Source organism: Gadus morhua, chromosome 22 (genome assembly GCF_902167405.1).
Source record: "Gadus morhua chromosome 22, gadMor3.0, whole genome shotgun sequence".
Taxonomy (NCBI): Eukaryota; Metazoa; Chordata; class Actinopteri; order Gadiformes; family Gadidae; genus Gadus; species Gadus morhua.
This window is the reverse complement of record NC_044069.1, coordinates 117501-141191: the sequence shown is the minus strand read 5'-3', so window position 1 is coordinate 141191 and position 23691 is coordinate 117501. Positions and strand designations below refer to the sequence as shown.

The 23691-nt window shown below is 50.7% G+C and overlaps 2 protein-coding genes and 1 pseudogene across 8 annotated transcripts in view; 1 reads left to right on the top strand and 2 right to left on the bottom strand.

The window, feature by feature from the left end:
• Positions 1 to 1579, bottom strand: part of cnot3b (CCR4-NOT transcription complex, subunit 3b) — a 33306-nt gene extending 31727 nt beyond the window's left edge. For 5 of the 7 annotated variants that reach the window (XR_003974562.1, XR_003974561.1, XM_030347355.1 and 2 more), the window contains exons 1-2: positions 1412 to 1578; positions 93 to 151 (exon numbers count right to left, since the gene is read on the bottom strand). Coding sequence is in view for 5 of the 7 variants with exons in the window: in XM_030347355.1 (XP_030203215.1) it covers positions 93 to 117 (25 nt within the window). In the remaining 2 variants the exon portion in view is untranslated. Of the gene's footprint in view, positions 1 to 92; positions 152 to 1411 lie in introns of all 7 variants that reach the window. The other 2 variants (XM_030347359.1, XM_030347360.1) reach the window with 1 other exon arrangement.
• Positions 1580 to 4226: 2647 nt separating this feature from the next.
• On the bottom strand, positions 4227 to 15119 carry LOC115535999 (coiled-coil domain-containing protein 106-like; annotated as a pseudogene).
• A 550-nt stretch (positions 15120 to 15669) lies between these two features.
• On the top strand, positions 15670 to 22623 carry tmem238a (transmembrane protein 238a). Its single transcript, XM_030347759.1, has 4 exons — positions 15670 to 15814; positions 17862 to 18012; positions 20769 to 20964; positions 22397 to 22623. The coding sequence occupies exons 2-3, from the start codon at positions 17865 to 17867 to the stop codon at positions 20933 to 20935; spliced, it is 315 nt and encodes a 104-aa protein (XP_030203619.1). The 5' UTR covers positions 15670 to 15814; positions 17862 to 17864; the 3' UTR covers positions 20936 to 20964; positions 22397 to 22623.
• The last annotated feature ends 1068 nt before the right edge of the window (positions 22624 to 23691 follow it).

Here is a 23691-nt window from a genome sequence, read left to right as displayed (position 1 = left end):
AGGAGGAGAGGAGGAGAGGAGGAGGTAGAGAGGAGGAGAGGAGGAGGTAGAGAGGAGGAGAGGAGGAGGTAGAGAGGACACCAACATCTCACCTTGGAGTTTTCGTTTATCGGCCATGACTGATGACTAGGCTGATGTCCTCATGCCTTCACTGAAACACACGGAGACCTGGGTTAGTGAGGCTGGGGGAGGAAGGAGGCGAGGGGGGGGCACGATGACGTGTGATCTCTCCGTTGTTTTCTACTCTTTGTGGCCCTCCAGTCCCTTGTGATAACGCACTCTGACCGGTCTGGGACAGCCTGTACCGGAGGGCCGCCCCCCCAGCTGGGGGACCCGGGGCCTTCAGCGGGGAACACAGAGTGAGTGACAGGACCTGTCACGAGGTCGCATCCCCTCGGACCACTCCTCGCTGCTCTAGGCCTGGTTCACCCTCTCATTGATCACTCTGTTAACCACTCCATTCACCCCTTCAGCAGGCTGGGGGGGCAGGCTGTAGACCTTCAGGGGGGGTCCAAGTGGATTTGGAGTCAGGATCTTGTGAGGTTACACATTTATTAACTTCATCCAACATAAATACCAAATGTATTTTGGCACATGGCCGCGGTCAGACGCATTATTATTATTATTATTCGTAAACATGGTTCCGTCAATAAACGAGGAGGAGGCGAGGGAGAGGCACTGAGACGGCCGAGAGTCTCTCAACACCTCAGAGTCACGGTCCGGTGCCCGCTATAACCTCCGCCGGGACGGGACCGGGTCCGAGGCCGGCCTTTTAAACACCCGGATGCCGACCTACCAGGATGCCTTCATGAGAGAGGGTCAGGCAGGCAGCTCTAGCACTCTGAGGTAGACCCCCACACGGCTCAGTACGAGGATCAGGTGTTTACTACTACCACGCAGCTCTCCCCCCGCTGCTGTTATGATGAGGACACAACTTTGGAACCAACACAACGCTGCAACATAGTGGTCAGCGACGCAACCATCGGCGGGTCAGACACGCTTGACTTTGCGCAAAAGAGTGACCCCGCGGCGGGCCAGACGGGTCAGGGTCCCGGGTGAGACCCGCACGGGGTTGTGCTGGGTCGTGGGACCACCCCACAGACCCGTCTCAGCGGTCAGAGAAGCCAGGTTGATAAACACACCGTTAGCCAGAGAAAGACCCCCCCCCCGGCAAGTGTTGATCAACAGTGGAGCCCTTAGCGTGCAGAACAGGCGCCAACCCCGCGGTCTGCACCGCCTCCCCGGTCCACCCGGGTCCGACCGGAAGGACCGCCTCGCCGCACGGTCGGAGGGGTTCCATGCAGACCCTCCCGCCGGGACCCCGAGCCCAGACGCCCGCCGGGACCCCCTAGGTCCCCGCCGGCTCGGGGTGTCGACAGCCCGTTGGGAAGAAGCCCCGCGGACCGGTTACCTGGGTCAGCCCGGGTCCGTGTGTTTGTCTTCTGGTGTCGGTCCTTCGGTAGCTGCGGCTGTTTTCGGTCTTTATGTGCTTTACTCCCGATTCTTTTCACTAAACAATCAGCCCGCACATCCAAGATGGCTGCCAGTGCCAGGACCTCCTCCTCCTCCTCCTCCTCCTCCCTGATGGAAAAAAGCCCCGCCTCCCGAGCCACGCTGTTGGCTCCCTTCGCCGACCCCCGTTTCACCGTCGGGCCAATAGGGCGAGTTCTTCTAACAACGCGCCAATCAGAGCCCCGCTTGGGGGAGGGAGTTCCGCTACTACCAGGGTACACGCGCTGTGATTGGTCGGCGGGGGAAAGGTGAAAGGTGAGATGTTTGTGGACAGATGCTGGTCGCTGATCGCTTTGTTTTAGATTCCTCCTCCTGATTGTGTCCGCAAAGGATCAATACTAAACTACTGACGGATCGATACTCACACATCTTCACCAAAACTCACTTCATCCGTGAAGGCTATTAGTAAAATACATATATGTTCATATATACGACGGAGATGTCGCTTATGAAGTTATCCTGATTAGAATATATCCCAATGAAATGTATAATAAGTTAATCACAATGCATGTGCGTATGCGTATTTATCGTTAGACGTGTCGTAGCCTACATTTGCCTGCTCAGGTGCAGCTGATTATATTAAACTGATAAACATTACATCCTGTAAAATGTAGGTTATATTTGTATTTTCCGTAGGAATCTTAAAAGTCCCACGGAATATGACTCAGACGACTGGCCTATTTCCACTCCGTGTATATTGAATACATATCCATCCAGGCTATAGGAGATACAGGAGATACATGAGATACAGGCCTACAGCTGAGCTCCTATAATGAGAGAAAAGGGCCAGCAGCCTAAACGTATGTTCATATCCGGTGTGCGTTAGAATAAACACATCAGGGTGTAGGTTCTCCTCCTTTCCACTAGAGGGCGACCTCGACAATTAGTGGGTTCGTAGCAGGCAGGTCGAAGGATTCGATAACTGACACACGCAGGGCCGTAGCCAGGGTTTAGAAATGAGTGAGGTCCAGATTTTTTTCTTTTAATGGAACTTATTGACTGCATTTCTGGACGAGCAAATTCCCACTAAAATGACCGGCGCTATGCACTCACTACACAGGGAAATAATAATTTCATACAAATATTTTTATATTTTGTGTCATGTTAAGACGTTAGTACCCATATTATACAGTTATATGGTGCCCATTATATATATCCGGACCTTGTGGACACATGATTAGATCTTCAGTTTGTCCCAAGAGCTCAGAGGTCACGCCTCGTTTCCGTTTGAGAAAATTTCAATCCAAAAGTTCAGTTGGTCTGGCAGTTTGTCTATTGAGCAGAATCTACATTCATGTGACCATAACTATTGAGCAGTCTACATTCATGTGACCATAACTATTGAGCAGAATCTTAATTCATGTGACCATAACTATTGAGCAGTCTACATTCATGTGACCATAACTATTGAGCAGAATCTTAATTCATGTGACCATAACTATTGAGCAGTCTACATTCATGTGACCATAACTATTGAGCAGTCTACATTCATGTGACCATAACTATTGAGCAGTCTACATTCATGTGACCATAACTCGAGAACATCACTGTATCTCCCTCTCCAACTGCCAGAAACCTCGGTGTGGTATTGGACAATCAGTTATCCTGCACTGCAAACATCACTGCGGTGGCCCGATCCTGCAGATTTGCACTTTACAACATCCGCAGAATCCGACCCTTCCTCACAAGGGAAGCTGCTCAGCTTCTAGTCCAATCACTGGTCATCTCCCGCCTCGACTACTGCAACTCACTCCTGGCTGGACTTCCTGCCTCAGCGATTAAACCCTTGCAGCGCATCCAGAATGCGGCAGCGTGCCTCGTGTTCAACCTACCGAAGTTCTCCCATGTGAACCCCCTCTTCCGGGACCTCCACTGGCTCCCTGTAGTAGCTCGCATCAAATTTAAGACGATGGTACTGGCATACAAGGCAGTCGATGGAACTGCCCCTGCCTACCTCCAAGCATTGCTAAGGCCACACACCCCAGCTCGATCCCTCCGCTCAACTACCTCAGCTGGACGCCTGGTACCGCCATCGCTAAGAGCTAGCAAAGGCCGTTCAGCAAAGTCACAACTTTTCTCGGTTTTGGGACCTCAGTGGTGGAACGAGCTCCCTGCCGCTCTCAGGACCGCAGAGTCGCTCACTATCTTCCGAAAAAGACTCCAGACTCACCTGTTCAGAGTCCACCTCGACACTGCATAGCCACCCACCCCCTTCTGGCCACAATTGTACACTGTATTGTGTTGTATTGTATTGTATCATAGTACTTAACTGTGTAGCAACTGCAGTAGCTGCTATCATGGCTGTAACACGGGGAATTGGTTAGCCTAGGGATTGTAGCACTTGCACTTGGTTCTATGAACATCCTTTCTGTACCGAAAGCGATATATTGATGCACTTCTTATAACAAATGTACTTATTGTAAGTCGCTTTGGATAAAAGCGCCTGCTAAATGCCCTAAATGTAAATGTAAATAACTATTGAGCAGAGTCTACATTCATGTGCGATAACTATTGAGCAGCGTTTTTCCAAGGCGACCACCCGGCCTTCGGATGTCGTTGACGCGGCTCTAGGAGGCCGTCAGACAGACAGACTGACCCTGCTGCCGCTGAACACTGAGCAAGGTCCCCGTTCTGCTCACCGTTCTGAAGTAGAAGACCCGCACTGGGCACTGGGCGCGTTCAAGTACGCAAAGGAAACACGTTAGGAAACGTCAGAAGGGGAGAAAAGGGTTTATTGTGTTAATCCAATATCCTCTAACACGAAAAAGCTGAAACTTATTAATATTACATTAACTGATTAAGGAAATTAGTAAATCACAGTTTATCAGTGTTATTACGATTTGAGACCAAATATCCAGTATCCCTTAACCCCAGAACGTAAGGTACACAGGTTGGGAAAGATCCCAAACAAGGGCTTCAGCAAACACAAATGTCATCCTCTTAAACGATCATTTGAGATACATTATATTCCAGTACTTTGCATCTCTTTACAAAACAAACGGAAAAAAAAACTCTGAATCTTCATCATTCATTGGTTGTTTTAAACGGGAGGGACAACCTAAACAGCAGCCATTCGCTTGCTAGATGTAAACAAACTAGATGGCAGGCAAACAACAAGCAAGACTATTGGCTGGAATCTCTTAGTAAATGAACAATCAATCCTAGACAGGGAACTCTGACCATCACGTTCCTATCGGACGGAAATAAATTATATATAAATAATAATATAAATAAAATAATATATAAATGAAGGAAGGAAATTAGTCACATTTTATCAGCGTTATTGCTATCTTTAACCTAGTAAGTTAACTCCTGAACCAAAATAAAAAAATAATAATAATGTAATAACCAATATACTCTTGAGTTATAAAATAATAATGTAATAACATTGTCTTCAAATCCCTTCTAGTCTTGTTCTTAAGATGTTGAACCACGAAGACGTGTTTCTCAAAACTTCTTCCTGAACAAAAATCTGTTAAACTAACAACTAAATTACTCCTGAGCTAGCTAGCGCCAGCTGGCAGCAGACTAGTCTCTGCAGTGGTAGAGACTAGCTCCTGATGCGGGAGGAGGCTAGTTCCTGAAGCGGGAGGAGGCTAGTTCCTGAACCGGGAGGAGACTAGTTCCTGAACCGGGAGGAGGCTAGTTCCTGAAGCGGTAGGAGATGGGCAGCAGCTCGTGGGACTTCTTCATGCTCTGCACCTTGGCGTGAGTGGCCTCGTCCATGGTTTTGTAGCAGCGCCGGGCGTAGTCCAGGAGCTTCTCCTTAGACGCCTCAAACTCCCCCACTTCCGCCATCTGACAGAGGGACCAACATTTACACCACTTGGATCAACCTCCACTGAGATCTACTTCCTGTACATTAATCTTTATAAAGACAAACTGAACCTGGATCAACCTCCACTGAGATCTACTTCCTGTACATTAACCTTTATAAAGACAAACTGAACCTGGATCAAACTCCACTGAGATCTACTTCCTGTACATTAACATTTAAAAAGACAAAAAGACATCGCACATCTAGGTGGACACGCCCACTTGTGATGTCATAAGGGGCAGATTTTTCAAAACAGCTTGTAAGGCTAATCACACTCACACCTGGTGGCATGTCATGAGGCCTTTAAGGAAACCAAGTCAGAAACGCAGACAAGCACTGTTCCAATGTCGAGAACGCTCGGAAATTCATACCCTTTGTTTTTGAGAATTCCGAGAATTTCCAAGGATGCATCGCTGGATCCTCATCAAGCAAAAATACCCACAATCCTCTCCGTAAACACGCTGCTCGGTGTGTTACAAAATGTCGGATGGAAAACAATACACATTGCTTCACACAAGTGAAGTTATTTAAACGTTTTCAGAAATATTTTGTACCGTATTGCATTTTATAGATCATTTAAATGCAAAAAAATAAGCTTAAAGACCTTTGCGATTTTTTCAAATGTTTTTGCAACGTAATGTTAGGCTTAACAATTTAGCAATGAGCCCTAATTTAGCAATGAACCTTAAGCCAGATGAGCCCTAATTTAGATGAAGCTTAAATTAGATGAGCCCTAATTTCGATTAAGCTTAAACTAGGTGAGCCCTAATTTAGATTAAGCTTAAACTAGGTGAGCCCTAATTTAGAGGAGCCCTAATTTAGATGAAGCTCAAATAAGATGAAGCTTAAATTAGATAATCCCTCATTTAGATGAGCCCTAATTTAGATGAAGCCTAAACTAGGTGAGGCCCAACTTGGATGAAGCCTAAGCTAGGTGAGCCCTAACTTAGATGAAGCTTAAGCTAGGTGAGCCCTAATTTAGATGAAGCTTAAACTAGGTGAGCCCTAATTTAGACAGGGATTAAAGTGAAAAAAAATCTTCTGACTGAAATTTTATTCGCGCTACAGCCAAGTCACATGCAGTGTGTGAAACATGTTCCAGGTTAGGTTACTTGACACCTGCTTAAGAAATACAAATGTATAAGACGTCAGCACCAAATGCAGCCATCACGTTTAAATGCTCGACCAATACTGTTCAACAGGAGGAGGATTTTAAACAGCTGTTCTTTTGCATCTATTGCAATTTTTTTGTTGTTTTTTCAATTAGACTCTAAGATTTTTTTTTTGCAAAGCTTGTCTCATATTTTACTCTCTAAAAAAGGCTTGCCATCGTTCCCCGTTTCCGTCAGCCATGCCCATCTCCATTTATTTTTTTGTGTTTTATCAATATCCGATACATCAGAGCCGTCAATCATTATAAGGGAGTTCATACTAGCTTAACTTTCGCTCTGACACTCAACACTAACACAACAAAGAGACGTAAGATGTGGCGCAAAAATGGTGTGTATATATATACATTTGTATATAATATATTTAATATATATTTAATATATAATCGGGATGTACATTAAAATGCTTGTGTTTTCAGTAAATTTTAACGGTAGACCTTTTAAATACTCACTATATAATTTGACAATTTTACCGGCGTTGACGTATGACGACATAATACACGCGTGTATTATGTCCATGTTCGAAACTGCATACTACCGTACTGCCGACTACATACTGCGCGCTATGTACTGTATACTGCATACTGAATGTGGGATTCAGTATGCAGTATACAGCAGACCGACTGCACCGCAGTATACAGTATTCAAGTTTCCCAGAATGCATTTCGCGGCAGCGGTAGCGGTAAAGCTGCTAAAAGCTGTTTTAATTCTCGCTTCAGTGCTGTTAATACATCACTTTCTTAAGTTTTAATATTTTTTTATGCGAGAAAGTACCTATTTAGATCCTTAATATGCGATTAGTTTATCCAAATGACGCCTGTTTGTAAATTTGTCCCGACGTTATCGGAGATGTGAAGTGGCCTCTGTGAACTCCAAATGACGGAAATCCGTCGTAGCGACGGAGAACTTTAATCCATGCTTAGATGAATCTTAAGCTAGGTGAGCCCTAATTTAGATGAAGCTTAAACTAGGTGAGCCCTAACTTGGATGAAGCTTAAGCTAGGTGAGCCCCTACCTTCTCGGGGGCGACCAGCAGCAGCTCTGCGACCGGCGAGGTGGAGGCCATGGTGTTCCGGTCCACCCCGTGGATCTGGAACGCCCGCGACATGCTCCGCACCTTCTGGTACGTAGTCAGGATCTTCTTGTAGCGCATCAGAACCCCATCAGCATCCTTCACTAGGGTGGAGCGGGAGGGGGGAGGGAAGGAGGGAGGGAGACGGGGGGAGGGAGAGGGAGGGGGGAAGAGGGAGACGAGGGGGGGGGAGGGAGAGGGAGGGGGGAAGACAGGGGGAAAGAGGGAGACGGGGGGGGGAGTGGGAGGGTGGAAGACAGGGGGGGAGGGAGGCAGGGGGGAGGGAGGGAGGGAGACGGAGGGGGGGGGAGGGAGAGGGAGGGGGGAAGACAGGGGGGGGGGGAGGGAGGGAGGGAGACGGAGGGGGGAAGACGGGGGGAGAGAGGGAGGGAGACGGAGGGGGGAAGGCAGGGCGGGGAGAGTGTGGGAGGGAGACGGAGGGAAGGAGGGAGACAGGGGGGGAGTGGAAGGGGGGAAGAGAGGGAGGCGGGGGGGAGGGAGAGACGGAGGAAGAGAGGGAGGGGGGAGACAGGGGGGGGAGACCGAGAGGAGGGAGAGACAGAGAGAGAGGTTCCATCACGTTTTAGAGCGTTATTGTAGAAGGTTCTCCGGACCCAGAAGGTTCTAGAAGGTTCCCCAGACCCAGGAGGTTCTAGAAGGTCCTCCAGACCCAGGAGGTTCTAGAAGGTTCTCCAGACCCAGAAGCTTCTAGAAGGTCCTCCAGACCCAGGAGGTTCTAGAAGGTCCTCCAGACCCAGAAGCTTCTAGAAGGTCCTCCAGACCCAGGAGGTTCTAGAAGGTTCTCCAGACCCAGAAGCTTCTAGAAGGTCCTCCAGACCCAGGAGGTTCTAGAAGGTTCTCCAGACCCAGAAGGTTCTAGAAGGTCCTCGAGACCCAGGAGGTTCTAGAAGGTTCTCCAGACCCAGAAGCTTCTAGAAGGTCCTCCAGACCCAGGAGGTTCTAGAAGGTCCTCCAGACCCAGAAGCTTCTAGAAGGTCCTCCAGACCCAGGAGGTTCTAGAAGGTTCTCCAGACCCAGAAGGTTCTAGAAGGTCCTCCAGACCCAGGAGGTTCTAGAAGGTTCTCCAGACCCAGAAGCTTCTAGAAGGTCCTCCAGACCCAGGAGGTTCTAGAAGGTCCTCCAGACCCAGAAGGTTCTAGAAGGTTCTCCAGACCCAGAAGCTTCTAGAAGGTCCTCCAGACCCAGGAGGTTCTAGAAGGTCCTCCAGACCCAGAAGGTTCTAGAAGGTTCTCCAGACCCAGGAGGTTCTAGAAGGTTCTCCAGACCCAGAAGGTTCTAGAAGGTCCTCCAGACCCAGAAGCTTCTAGAAGATTCTCCAGACCCAGAAGGTTCTAGAAGGTTCTCCAGACCCAGAAGGTTCTAGCAGGCCATACCTCTCTGGCGCTCCCGGCCGTGGGTGATCCTGAAGACCCGCCTCATCTTCATCCTGGGCTCCCCACAGGCCCGCCCCCCACGGCCCCCCTTCCTCTTCTCCTCCTCCTCCTCCTCCTCGCTTTCAACCTCCGCCTCCTCCACGTACTCCTCATCCGTGTAGAACTTCTCCTCTTCCAGGTGGAACTCCTGCTTCACTGTGGACACAAGAGGAGGAAGTGAGCTGGAGGCGGGACTTCATGCTGGTCAAAGATATAAAGGTCCTTGTGTTTCCTGCTAGCTGGAGCCGGGACTTCCTGCTGGTCTACAATGTAAAGGTCCTTGTGTTTCCTGCTAGCTGGAGGCAGGAATTCCTGCTGGTCTACAATGTAAAGGTCCATGTGTTTCCTGTTAGCTTGAGGCGGGACTTCCTGCTGGTCTAGGATGTAAAGAACTACGTGTTACCTGTTAGCTGGAGGCGGGACTTCCTGTTGGTCTTTCCAGGCTAAAGGCAGTGGGACTAACATGGTCGGGCTTCATGGCTCAGGGGAAAGTGGACTATGTGTGATCCAGTAGGAATAACATGGGGGCACCCTGATATTAACATGGGGTCACCCTGATATTACCATGGGGGCACCATGATATTAACATGGGGGCACACTGATGTTAACATGGGGGCACCCTGATGATAACATGGGGTCACCCTGATATTAACATGGGGGCACCCTGATATTAACATGGGGGCACCCTGATGTTAACATGGGGTCACCCTGATATTAACATGGGGGCACCCTGATGTTACCATGGGGGCACCCTGATGTTACCATGGGGGCACCCTGATGTTAACATGGGGGCACCCTGATGTTAACATGGGGGCACCCTGATATTAACATGGGGGCACCCTGATGTTAACATGGGGTCACCCTGATATTAACATGGGGGCACCCTGATATTAACATGGGGGCACCCTGATGTTAACATGGGGTCACACTGATATTAACATGGGGGCACCCTGATATTACCATGGGGGCACCCTGATGTTAACATGGGGGCACCCTGATGTTAACATGGGGGCACCCTGATATTAACATGGGGGCACCCTGATATTAACATGGGGGCACCCTGATGTTAACATGGGGCTCCCTGTTTTGAGCAGTGGTGTTGAGGTGCTCGGGGGTCTCACCGGGCACGGAGGGGGGGCGGCGGGGCCTGGGGCCCGGGCCCTGGCTCTGGAGGCGCCGGAGGGCCATGCCAGAGCGGGTGGTCATGGGGGAGGGGGGGGGTGGGGGAGGACGCGGGCTGGGCCTTCACTCCCCGCTGGAGGTCACCTGCCCAGTCTGCTGGGGGGGGGAGGGGGGGGAGAGAGGAGAGAGTAGGGGGGAGAGAGGAGAGAGTAGGGGGGAGAGAGGAGAGAGTAGGGGGGAGAGAGGTCAGAGTAGGGGAGAGAGAGGAGAGAGTAGGGGGGAGAGAGGTCAGAGTAGGGGAGAGAGAGGTCAGAGTAGGGGGGAGAGAGGAGTGAGTAGGGGGGAGAGAGGAGAGTAGGGGAGAGAGAGGTCAGAGTAGGGGGGAGAGAGGGGAGAGTAGGGGGGAGAGAGGGGAGAGTAGGGGGGAGAGAGGGGAGAGTAGGGGGGAGAGAGGTCAGAGTAGGGGGGAGAGAGGGGAGAGTAGGGGGGAGAGAGGAGACAGGAGAACCTCTGAGCAGTCTGTTCTAGTATGAGCCCGTGGGGACAGTCCTGCGTCTGTCCGGTCACCCTGTCCTGAACAGATCCCTCCTCCTCCTCCTCCTCCTCCTCCTCCTCCTCCTCCTCCTCCTCCTCCTCCTCTCCTCCTCCTCTCCCTCCTCCTCCTCCCTCTCCTCCTCTCTCTCTCTCCCCCTCCCCTCTCCCCTTCCTCTCCCCCCCACTGGGTTATTTGTGTTTCTGTGATCCAGGACTGAACTTATAAAGTTGAGTTGAGGTGACAGGGGCGGCCATGCGTCCTCTGTACAACTAAGTATAGCGACGCCCCTCTGCCCTACTCCTCTTCCTGCTCCTCCTCCTCCTCCTCCTCCTCCTCCTCTCCCTCCTCCTCTCTAGCGGTGGTAGCCTAGCGGTGGTAGCCTAGCGGTAGTAGCCTAGCGCTGGTAGCCTAGCGCTGGTAGCCTAGCGCTGGTAGCCTAGAGGTGGTAGCATAGTGCAGCTATAACCAGCAGACCTTCGTAGGAGCGCATGCTGACGATGAAGCGGTCCAGCTGGCAGCGCAGGAAGTTCCTCTCCTCCTCCAGCTCCTCGATGCGCCTCTGCTGCCAGGCGTTCTTCTCCAGGGACACGTACAGGTGGGTGCGCAGGTTAGAGATCAGCATGAAGGAGCTGTAGGGGGGCGGAGCCTCCGAGACCAGGCCCTCTGGAGCCGGGGGGGGGGGACAGGAAACATCAACGGTGACCCTAACTCCAGGTTCTAACTCTTTGACCCTAGCGGTCTCTGTGGTGTGCGGGGGATGGGTTAACCTGGTGATGGTTAGTGGGTAAACCTAACCCTGTGCGGTCCGGTGTTACTGGATGGACTGCGCTCACAACTGGTTCCATAGAGGATGGGGAGGACTATGTAGTCTGAGGTCAGACTCTACCCCCCCCCCCCCCCCATTAGGATCAGGGTTAGTGCTCCAGTCAGACTCTACTACCCCCCCCCGTTAGGATCAGGGTTAGTGCTCCAGTCAGACTCTACTACTACCCCCCCCCCCATTAGGATCAGGGTTAGTGCTCCAGTCAGACTCTACTACCCCCCCCCCCCCCCCCCCCATTAGGATCAGGGTTAGTGCTCCAGTCAGACTCTACTACCCCCCCCCCCCCCCCCCCCGTTAGGATCAGGGTTAGTCCAGTCAGACTCTACTACTACCCCCCCCCCCCCCCCGTTAGGATCAGGGTTAGTCCAGTCAGACTCTACTACTACCCCCCCCCCCCCCCCGTTAGGATCAGGGTTAGTCCAGTCAGACTCTACTACTACCCCCCCCCCCCCCGTTAGGATCAGGGTTAGTGCTCCAGTCAGACTCTACCCCCCCCCCCCCCGTTAGGATCAGGGTTAGTGCTCCAGTCAGACTCTACTAGCCCCCCCCCCCCCCCCCGTTAGGATCAGGGTTAGTGCTCCAGTCAGACTCTACCCCCCCCCCCCCGTTAGGATCAGGGTTAGTGCTCCAGTCAGACTCTACCACCCCCCCCCCCCCCCCCGTTAGGATCAGGGTTAGTCCAGTCAGACTCTACTACCCCCCCCCCCCCCCCCGTTAGGATCAGGGTTAGTGCTCCAGTCAGACTCTACTACCCCCCCCCCCCCCCCCCGTTAGGATCAGGGTTAGTCCAGTCAGACTCTACTACCCCCCCCCCGTTAGGATCAGGGTTAGTGCTCCAGTCAGACTCTACCCCCCCCCCCCCCCGTTAGGATCAGGGTTAGTGCTCCAGTCAGACTCTACTACCCCCCCCCCCCCCCGTTAGGATCAGGGTTAGTGCTCCAGTCAGACTCTACTACCCCCCCCCCCCCTCCGTTAGGATCAGGGTTAGTGCTCCAGTCAGACTCTACTACTACACCCCCCCCCCCCCCCCCCCCCCCCCCATTAGGATCAGGGTTAGTCCAGTCAGACTCCCTGTCTTTACACCACTGGTTAGTCTTCAGCCCTGCTTCACTACGGTTAATCTGACTTCTAAACCCTCCACTATAACCTCATCTGATCTAGTCTCAGAACATAATACATAATACATATATAATCCATAAAATAATGATGCGTAAATAAACCTTTATTATGCTATACCGTAAAGCTATAGAACTAAAGTACTGTCAGCTCAGAGTAACTAAGGCCCCGTCCACACGAAGCCGAAACGGGCGAAACCGTTACGGTTTCGATCTATCCGGTTTCGAAGTACCTCCGTAAAGACGAAGCCAAGCGAAACCGGATAGATCTGTAGAAACGCTGTAGTAAACATTCCAGGCCCATAAGGGGCGCTGCTTCTGGTACACAAATCCAGAAGAAGAAGAGGCGAGCATGCGCATAAAGGCTGCCCCCCGAACCACTAACAACACAAACAAACAGCTCTTCGACTATGGCGAACTAGATTCTCAATAAATAATGGCTTAGCAACCCAACAAGGGACATAATATGCTGCAGAACGATTACAAGCTTGTAGTCCGCCATCATCTTTTTTGTTGTGATTTCTGAGACTCCGCGGGCTTAAGCGCCATTGGCTAGGAGGTCGAGGGGTGGGGCGATGACGTCATGGTTTGCGGTTTCAGTCGGTTTCAGGCGTCCACACGAAACCAAAACGAAACCGGATAGATTTGAAACCACCTCCGAGGGTGGTTTCAGAAGTTTGCGGTTTCGGTCAGCGGATTCGCCGGCTTCGTGTGGACAGAAGGCCGAACCGTACAAGACCTTTGCGGTTTCGCCATGTAATCGGCTTCGTGTGGACGGGGCCTAAAGCTTTGGTTTAGTTTAGTTTAGCTAAGTTTAGTTTAGTAGGCTGTACTGTCAGCTCCTGATGGATCAGAGTAACTAAAGCTTTGGTTTGGTTTAGTTTAGTTTAGTTTAGTTTAGTTTAGTTTAGTTTAGTAAGCTGGACTGTCAGCTCCTGATGCGCTCAGAGTAACTTAAGCTTTAGTTACTGTTTAGTTACTGTTTAGTTTAGTTAGTAGTTGGTCGGCTGTGCGGTCAGCTCACCGTCGATGAGGTGGGGAGGGGCGTGGTAGCAGGGTGCACGCTGCATGTTCTCCTCCAGGCTGAAGGGAACCTCATAGGCGTCCAGGTACAGACTCCCTCCTCCGCCTCCTCCACCTCCTCCACCTCCTCCTCCTCCTCCTCCTCCTCCTCCTCCTCCTCCTCCTCCTCCTCCTCCGCCTGAGGAGGGTAAAGTGAGCTCCAATATGGAGGAGTTGTAATACTGTACTACTGTTCAACTTAACACAAGTATTACCTCTGGTGGTATAAAGAGAGGTCCTTAAGGAGCAGGTAGGGGTTAGACAGTACAGAGACAGGTCATTAAGGAGCAGGAAGGGGTTAGACAGTAGAGACAGGTCATTAAGGAGCAGGTAGGGGTTAGACAGTACAGAGACAGGTCATTAAGGAGCAGGTAGGGGTTAGACAGTGCAGAGACAGGTCATTAAGGTGCAGGTAGGGGTTAGACAGTGCAGAGACAGGTCATTAAGGTGCAGGTAGGGGTTAGACAGTACAGAGACAGGTCATTAAGGTGCAGGTAGGGGTTAGACAGTGCAGAGACAGGTCATTAAGGAGCAGGTAGGGGTTAGACAGTACAGAGACAGGTCATTAAGGAGCAGGTAGGGGTTAGACAGTACAGAGACAGGTCCTTAAGGAGCAGGTAGGGGTTAGACAGTACAGAGACAGGTCATTAAGGTGCAGGTAGGGGTTAGACAGTGCAGAGACAGGTCATTAAGGAGCAGGTAGGGGTTAGACAGTACAGAGACAGGTCATTAAGGAGCAGGTAGGGGTTAGACAGTACAGAGACAGGTCATTAAGGAGTAGGTAGGGGTTAGACAGTACAGAGACAGGTCATTGAGGAGCAGGTAGGGGTTAGACAGTACAGAGACAGGTCATTAAGGAGCAGGTAGGGGTTAGACAGTACAGAGACAGGTCATTAAGGAGCAGGTAGGGGTTAGACAGTACAGAGACAGGTCATTAAGGAGCAGGTAGGGGTTGGACAGTACAGAGACAGGTCATTAAGGAGCAGGTAGGGGTTGGAGCGTACAGAGACAGGTCATTAAGGAGCAGGTAGGGGTTAGACAGTACAGAGACAGGTCATTAAGGAGCAGGTAGGGGTTAAACAGTAGAGACCAGTCTTTAAAGAGCAATAAGGGGATAGACACAGAGACAGTATATAAAGAGGATCTTAGTCCGATTAATTAGGTATATTTACATTGGCTTATTTTTTTTATTCTATAGGAAATTAAATAACTGGTGTAAAGGATATTCAAACATTTCGTGCTGTAACTAGTAAGGGCGAGTGTTCAAAACGTGTCTTAATCCCATCGTCATCCTCCCAGCCTACAGTATACCTTTAGAGGCTGTAGCCTTACCACTAACCACAGCCATGGAACGGACCCTGATCTACACTTTATACTATTAACATTAATATTAATGTGTGAATCAGCACTTTATTTTACCTGCGGTCTCCGTTTCGTTCCTGCTCGGGCTCGGATTCATCTCTGCGCAAATTTCGCTTAAACTCTGAGAAACGAGCGATTAACTTGTTGATAGTGACGAATAGGGACGATAAATTACTTTCTCCAAACTTTTCCTATTTTCTATAAATACAGAAGTCGGTTCGCCGTGTTGAGTTATAGTGCAGTAATATCGGCTGAAGGTTTGCAGAGTTCAGTCACAAGGCGAAACTCTCTCACTAATTACCTGATTATAAGTGCCTGGCGAGGAGCGGTCTGCGCCTGCGCACACGCGCTAATGTCAATGTTTTTATTTATTTATGAATAATTCTATTTTTGCCGTCAACTTCCTATTCATGCCCTCGGTTATATGTATACGTGCATAAAAGGTGCGTGTACTTGGAATATGTGGGGTCCCAGTCAAAAAGTGCTATTGGTAATACGAAACTTGGGCGGGGCTCAGGTGTGTGTGTAATGTGTGTATGCGTGTGTGTGTGTGTGTGTGTGTGTGTGTGTGTGTGTGTGTGTGTGTGTGTGTGTGTGTGTGTGTGTGTGTGTGTGTGTGTGTGTGTGTGTGTGTGTGTGTGTGTGTGTGTGTGTGTGTGTGTGTGTGTGTGTGTGTGTGTGTGTATACGGAAGGACGTCGTCGCTGTGACCGGGCGTGGAGCAGCAGACCGGATCCCCTCTGATCAGAGCTAGGATAGCCTCAGTCCAAGGCACTGCAACCAAACCGAAAAGGTAAGTCCAACCTCAGGTCGTATAACTTGGTAATAAGAAGTTGGATCCCAGGCCTATTTTGTTTTAACGCAGATCTGAGGTCTGCTGTTCCGACCTGCAGAGTCTTGGTCCTGGCTGTGGCGAACTATATTTAAATATGCTCTATCCGCGATGATTGTGTGTGTGTGTGTGTGTGTGTGTGTGTGTGTGTGTGTGTGTGTGTGTGTGTGTGTGTGTGTGTGTGTGTGTGTGTGTGTGTGTGTGTGTGTGTGTGTGTGTGTGTGTGTGTGTGTGTGTGTGTATGACATGGTATGTGCATGTATAGTGTGTTTGTGGGTGTCGGTTCCAGGATCGAGGAGTAAAGTTACCTCGGATAAATGAAGCACGCATTCAAACTTTTTAAGGAAAGGAAAAAGTCACCCGGTATCGTAAACGCGATACCGTCCATTGTCCTTGGTTCTCCGCGGTCCTTCCTTGTTTCGTTGTGTTTCTCTCTTAATTGTGGGGAAGCTACTTTACATCTAATGTCATTGTCTCAATACCAGACTGCTCTCTGTGGTCCCGTCCAGCTCCAGGTATTTGGGGGACGTCTATCTGGCTACCAGAACCTTTGGGCTGGGAGTTTAGGGCGAAGGTAATAGTGTATAGTGACGTCTATAGTGTATAGTGACGTCTATAGTGTAGGGACATGGGCGAGGCCATCTTTGTTTATTGCGTCATCTCGGTCTACTCTAAGAATTCCGAGATGACAAAAAAGGGGCGTGCCTCCGTGAAATGCCGCAGGAAAGCTGGGAGATTTCCCCACTTCCAACTCGGAAGGCTGGTCTCCTAGGCATCTGGATCACATCATGACGTCAGTGTAAAGTGACGTCCAGAGTGACGTCTAAAGTGCATAGTGAAGTCTATAGTGTTGACGTCTATATTGTATAGTGACGTCTATAAAGTATAGTGACGTCTATAGTGCATAGTGACGTCTATAGAACATAGTGAGGTCTATAGTGTATAGTGACGTCTATAAAGTATAGTGACGTCTATAGTGCATAGTGACGTCTATAGTGCATAGTGACGTCTATAGTGCATAGTGACGTCTATAGTGCATAGTGACGTCTATAGTGCATAGTGACGTCTATAGTACATAGTGACGATAGTGTCTAGTGACGTCTATAGTGTCTAGTGACGTCTATAGTGCATAGTGACGTCTATAGTGCATAGTGATGCTTGGTCGATATATAATACTATATTGCTATTTATTGTGTTCATTTATTCATGACTGGGAACTGAAAACTGAATTGTGTACTACTGGGATGAATAAAGTTATCTGAGGCTTATATCTTAAAATGGCCCGACACACTTTTAAGAGACTGCAGATCAGTGTTTGCTGACTGTGTTAGGCTTGCGATGTCGGATCATGTGGAGGAAGCTGGGATGCCCATATAACTTGGGAGGTTAATCATGCAGATTTCCCACAGGTATGTCAGTGTTACCAGCGATGCTTGAGAACGATTGGTGGGGGAGGTTGAGGGGGAGGGAGGTGGCGGTGTGCTATTGCAGAGCAGCGCAGCGATCTATCGCTGCGCTGCTCGCTCAGCAGGGCGTTCTATCGCTCAGCGCAGCGTTCTATCGCTCAGTGCAGCATTCTATCGCCTCAGACCCTCAGACCCTGTCCTCAGACCCTGTTCTCAGACCCTGTCCTCAGACCCTCAGACTCTGTCCTCAGACCCTCAGACCCTGTCCTCAGACCCTCAGACCCTCAGACCCTGTCCTCAGACCCTCAGACCCTGTCCTCAGACCCTCAGACCCTCAGACCCTGTCCTCAGACCCTGTCCTCAGACCCTCAGACCCTGTCCTCAGACCCCGTCCTCAGACCCTCAGACCCTGTCCTCAGACCCTCAGACCCTGTCCTCAGACCCCGTCCTCAGACCCTCAGACCCTGTCCTCAGACCCTCAGACCCTGCCCTCAGACCCTCAGACCCTGTCCTCAGACCCTGTTCGCAGACCCTGTCCTCAGACCCTCAGACCCTGTCCTCAGACCCTCAGACCCTGTCCTCAGACCCGTTCCTGTCTCCAGGCCATGCAGCTGAAGGGGCTGTCCCACTGTAAGGGGGCGCTGGCCTTCGCCCTCCTCATGGACCTCCTGGGGGGGGCGTCCCTGCTGCTCGGGGTCTTCGCCCCGCTGGAGCTCAACGGACAGGACTTCGGAGACCTGCTGGTGTACACAGGTACAGTACTGACGGAGTAGCTCCACCCTAACACCACCAGGTACAGTACTGACGGAGTAGCTCCACCCTAACACCACCAGGTACAGTACTGACGGAGTAGCTCCACCCTAACACCACCAGGTACAGTACTGACGGAGTAGCTCCACCCTAACACCACCAGGTACAGTACTGACGGAGTAGCTCCACCCTAACACCACCGGGTACAGTACTGACGGAGTAGCTCCACTCTAGTACCACCAGGTACAGTACTGACGGAGTAGCTCCACCCTAACACCACCAGGTACAGTACTGACGGAGTAGCTCCACCCTAACACCACCAGGTACAGTACTGACGGAGTAGCTCCACCCTAACACCACCAGGTACAGTACTGACGGAGTAGCTCCACCCTAACACCACCAGGTACAGTACTGACGGAGTAGCTCCACCCTAACACCACCAGGTACAGTACTGACGGAGTAGCTCCACCCTAACACCACCAGGTACAGTACTGACGGAGTAGCTCCACCCTAACACCACCAGGTACAGTACTGACGGAGTAGCTCCACCCTAACACCACCAGGTACAGTACTGACGGAGTAGCTCCACCCTAACACCACCAGGTACAGTACTGACGGAGTAGCTCCACCCTAACACCACCGGGTACAGTACTGACGGAGTAGCTCCACTCTAACACCACCAGGTGCAGTACTGACGGAGTAGCTCCACCCTAACACCACCAGGTGCAGTACTGACGGAGTAGCTCCACCCTAACACCACCAGGTACAGTACTGATGGAGTAGCTCCACCCTAACACCACCAGGTACAGTACTGACGGAGAAGTACTCCATTCTGATTGGCCAATACACATTCCAAGACTCTAAGTTCCTTTCCAACACTACACGTACTGTGTAGTGTACGCGCACACTACACCTCGATACAAACACCACACCACCACCTCATACTACACGCACACTACACCTCGATACAAACACCACCACCTCATACTGCACGCACACTACACCTCGATACAAACACCACCACCTCGTACTGCACGCACACTACACCTCGGTACAAACACCACCACCTCGTACTACACGCACACTACACCTCGGTACAAACACCACCACCTCATACTACACGCACACTACACCTCGATACAAACACCACCACCTCATACTGCACGCACACTACACCTCGGTACAAACACCACCACCTCGTACTACACGCACACTACACCTCGGTACAAACACCACCACCTCGTACTACACGCACACTACACCTCGATACAAACACCACCACCTCATACTACACGCACACTACACCTCGATACAAACACCACCACCTCATACTGCACGCACACTACACCTCGGTACAAACACCACCACCTCATACTACACGCACACTACACCTCGGTACAAACACCACCACCTCATACTACACGCACACTACACCTCGGTACAAACACCACCACCTCATACTACACGCACACTACACCTCGATACAAACACCACCACCTCATACTACACGCACACTACACCTCGATACAAACACCACCACCTCATACTGCACGCACACTACACCTCGGTACAAACACCACCACCTCATACTACACGCACACTACACCTCGGTACAAACACCACCACCTCATACTACACGCACACTACACCTCGGTACAAACACCACCACCTCATACTACACGCACATTACACCTCGATACAAACACCACCACCTCATACTACACGCACACTACACCTCGGTACAAACACCACCACCTCATACTACACACACACTACACCTCGATACAAACACCACCACCTCATACTACACGAACACTACACCTCGATACAAACACCACCACCTCATACTACACCTCGGTACAAACACCACCACCTCATACTACACGCACACTACACCTCGGTACAAACACCACCACCTCATACTACACGCACACTACACCTCGGTACAAACACCACCACCTCATACTACACGCACACTACACCTCGGTACAAACACCACCACCTCATACTACACGCACACTACACCTCGATACAAACACCACCACCTCATACTACACGCACACTACACCTCGATATAAACACCACCACCTCATACTACACGAACACTACACCTCGATACAAACACCACCACCTCATACTACACCTCGGTACAAACACCACCACCTCATACTACACGCACACTACACCTCGATATAAACACCACCACCTCATACTACACGCACACTACACCTCGGTACAAACACCACCACCTCATACTACACCTCGGTACAAACACCACCACCTCATACTACACGCACACTACACCTCGATATAAACACCACCACCTCATACTACACGCACACTACACCTCGATACAAACACCACCACCTCATACTACACGCACACTACACCTCGGTACAAACACCACCACCTCATACTACACGCACACTACACCTCGGTACAAACACCACCACCTCATACTACACGCACACTACACCTCGATATAAACACCACCACCTCATACTACACGCACACTACACCTCGATACAAACACCACCACCTCATACTACACGCACACTACACCTCGATATAAACACCACCACCTCATACTACACACAACACATCAACACACAGCACATCAACACACAATATACCATCACACAATATATCAACACACAATATATCAACACACAACACATACAAAACATCTACCAGCTATCAGATGTCAGAAACTGTGTGTGTGTGTGTGCGTGTGTGCGTGTGTGCGTGTGTGTGTCCAGGGGCCCTCCTGGTGGTGCTCTCCCTGGGGGGCTGGGTCCTCTGGTACTCTGGGAACATCGAGGGCCTTCCCTCCAGGAAGGAGCTGGGCCACATCGGCTCGGCCGTGGACCGCCTGGCCCGCAACCTCAGCCGGAGGATCCACACCTTCAGGAGCCGCCACCCCTGACCCCTGACCCCTGACCCACCGGGACCTGGGTGAGGAGACGCTCAGGGGGGAGACATAATAATAGCATGAGAACTAAATACAACTGAATGCACATGCTTCATTCAGTGGAGACTTACTGAGTTACTGAGACTTACTGAGAGTTACTTAGTGTCTTGTGATCACGTCTCTGTCCTGGTGTCTGGTTGGATCACGTCTCTCTCTGTCCTGGTGTCTGGTTGGATCACGTCTCTGTCCTGGTGTCTGGTTGGATCACGTCTCTCTCTGTCCTGGTGTCTGGTTGGATCACGTCTCTGTCCTGGTGTCTGGTTGGATCACGTCTCTGTCCTGGTGTCTGGTTGGATCACGTCTCTGTCCTGGTGCCTGGTTGGATCACGTCTCTCTCTGTCCTGGTGTCTGGTTGGATCACGTCTCTGTCCTGGTGTCTGGTTGGATCACGTCTCTCTCTGTCCTGGTGTCTGGTTGGATCACGTCTCTGTCCTGGTGTCTGGTTGGATCACGTCTCTGTCCTGGTGTCTGGTTGGATCACGTCTCTGTCCTGGTGTCTGGTTGGATCACGTCTCTCTCTGTCCTGGTGTCTGGTTGGATCACGTCTCTGTCCTGGTGTCTGGTTGGATCACGTCTCTGTCCTGGTGTCTGGTTGGATCACGTCTCTGTCCTGGTGTCTGGTTGGATCACGTCTCTCTCTGTCCTGGTGTCTGGTTGGATCACGTCTCTGTCCTGGTGTCTGGTTGGATCACGTCTCTCTCTGTCCTGGTGGCTGGTTGGATCACGTCTCTCTCTGTCCTGGTGTCTGGTTGGATCACGTCTCTCTCTGTCCTGGTGTCTGGTTGGATCACGTCTCTCTCTGTCCTGGTGGCTGGTTGGATCACGTCTCTGTCCTGGTGTCTGGTTGGATCACGTCTCTCTCTGTCCTGGTGTCTGGTTGGATCACGTCTCTGTCCTGGTGTCTGGTTGGATCACGTCTCTGTCCTGGTGTCTGGTTGGATCACGTCTCTCTCTGTCCTGGTGTCTGGTTGGATCACGTCTCTCTCTGTCCTGGTGTCTGGTTGGATCACGTCTCTCTCTGTCCTGGTGTCTGGTTGGATCACGTCTCTGTCCTGGTGTCTGGTTGGATCACGTCTCTGTCCTGGTGTCTGGTTGGATCACGTCTCTGTCCTGGTGTCTGGTTGGATCACGTCTCTGTCCTGGTGTCTGGTTGGATCACGTCTCTGTCCTGGTGTCTGGTTGGATCACGTCTCTGTCCTGGTGTCTGGTTGGATCACGTCTCTGTCCTGGTGTCTGGTTGGATCACGTCTCTGTCCTGGTGTCTGGTTGGATCACGTCTCTCTCTGTCCTGGTGTCTGGTTGGATCACGTCTCTGTCCTGGTGTCTGGTTGGATCACGTCTCTGTCCTGGTGGCTGGTTGGATCACGTGTCTCTCCCGGTGGCTGCCGTTGGATCACGTCTCTCTTCTCCTCGTAGGCCGTCAGATCCAGAGACCAGCTGAGCGATCTCCGACCCAGCGGTTCAGCGTCGATACGATGTGTTGATACATGTCCTCTCCTCTGCTCCTGTTACTGTGACACACAGACGACTGAAGCCCATGTCCTGTGCATTTCTGACCCGTTTTAAAGCAGGGTTTGTTCATTGTAGACTTAATATTGTGTTGTGTTTGGCCCCATGCATCTTTAATAAATGTTGAAATCTGATTCTTTGTCATTTAAGTGTTTTATTTATTATGATTTTAACTCTAAACCGGGAGCTGAGTTAGCCATTAGACTTAACCTAACCCTACTGTTCTACACATACATGTTCCAATACTACCTCGCTACTTAGTGCTAGAAGACTTAAGTAGGAACAAATGCATCATGTGAACAATGCAGTATACCAAAAATACAAAGATATTGTACTATGTCCAGTCACACTTTGCATTGTATGCACACTGTTACTTTGTAATGGTAGCTGCAGTACGTACAGCAAGTAAAAGGGGAAAAGTAGGGGACTGGGAACGCAGCCAGACTCCAAGTGGAACCATCATGAATCGTTTCCGCCACCAGGGGGAGCGCTCGTTCCGCCTGTACTACACAACGACGCCTAAGAACAAAACGCTGTTCAACAACACAGCGTTGTTGAGTATTCCATTCTGATTGGCCACTACACATTCCAAGACTGTAAGTTCATTTCCAACGCCACACGTACTGTGTAGTGTACACGCACACTACACCTCGGTACAAACACCACCACCTCATACTACACGCACACTACACCTCGATACAAACACCACCACCTCATACTACACGCACACCACACCTCGGTACAAACACCACCACCTCATACTACACGCACACCACACCTCGGTACAAACACCACCACCTCATACTACACGCACACTACACCTCGATACAAACACCACCACCTCATACTACACGCACACTACACCTCGATACAAACACCACCACCTCATACTACACGCACACTACACCTCGATACAAACACCACCACCTCATACTACACGCACACTACACCTCGGTACTAACACCACCACCTCATACTGCACACACACTACACCTCGATACAAACACCACCACCTCATACTACACGCACACTACACGTCGGTACAAACACCACCTCCTCATACTACACGCACACTACACCTCGGTACAAACACCACCACCTCATACTACACGCACACTACACCTCGGTACAAACACCACCACCTCATACTACACGCACACTACACCTCGGTACAAACACCACCACCTCATACTACACGCACA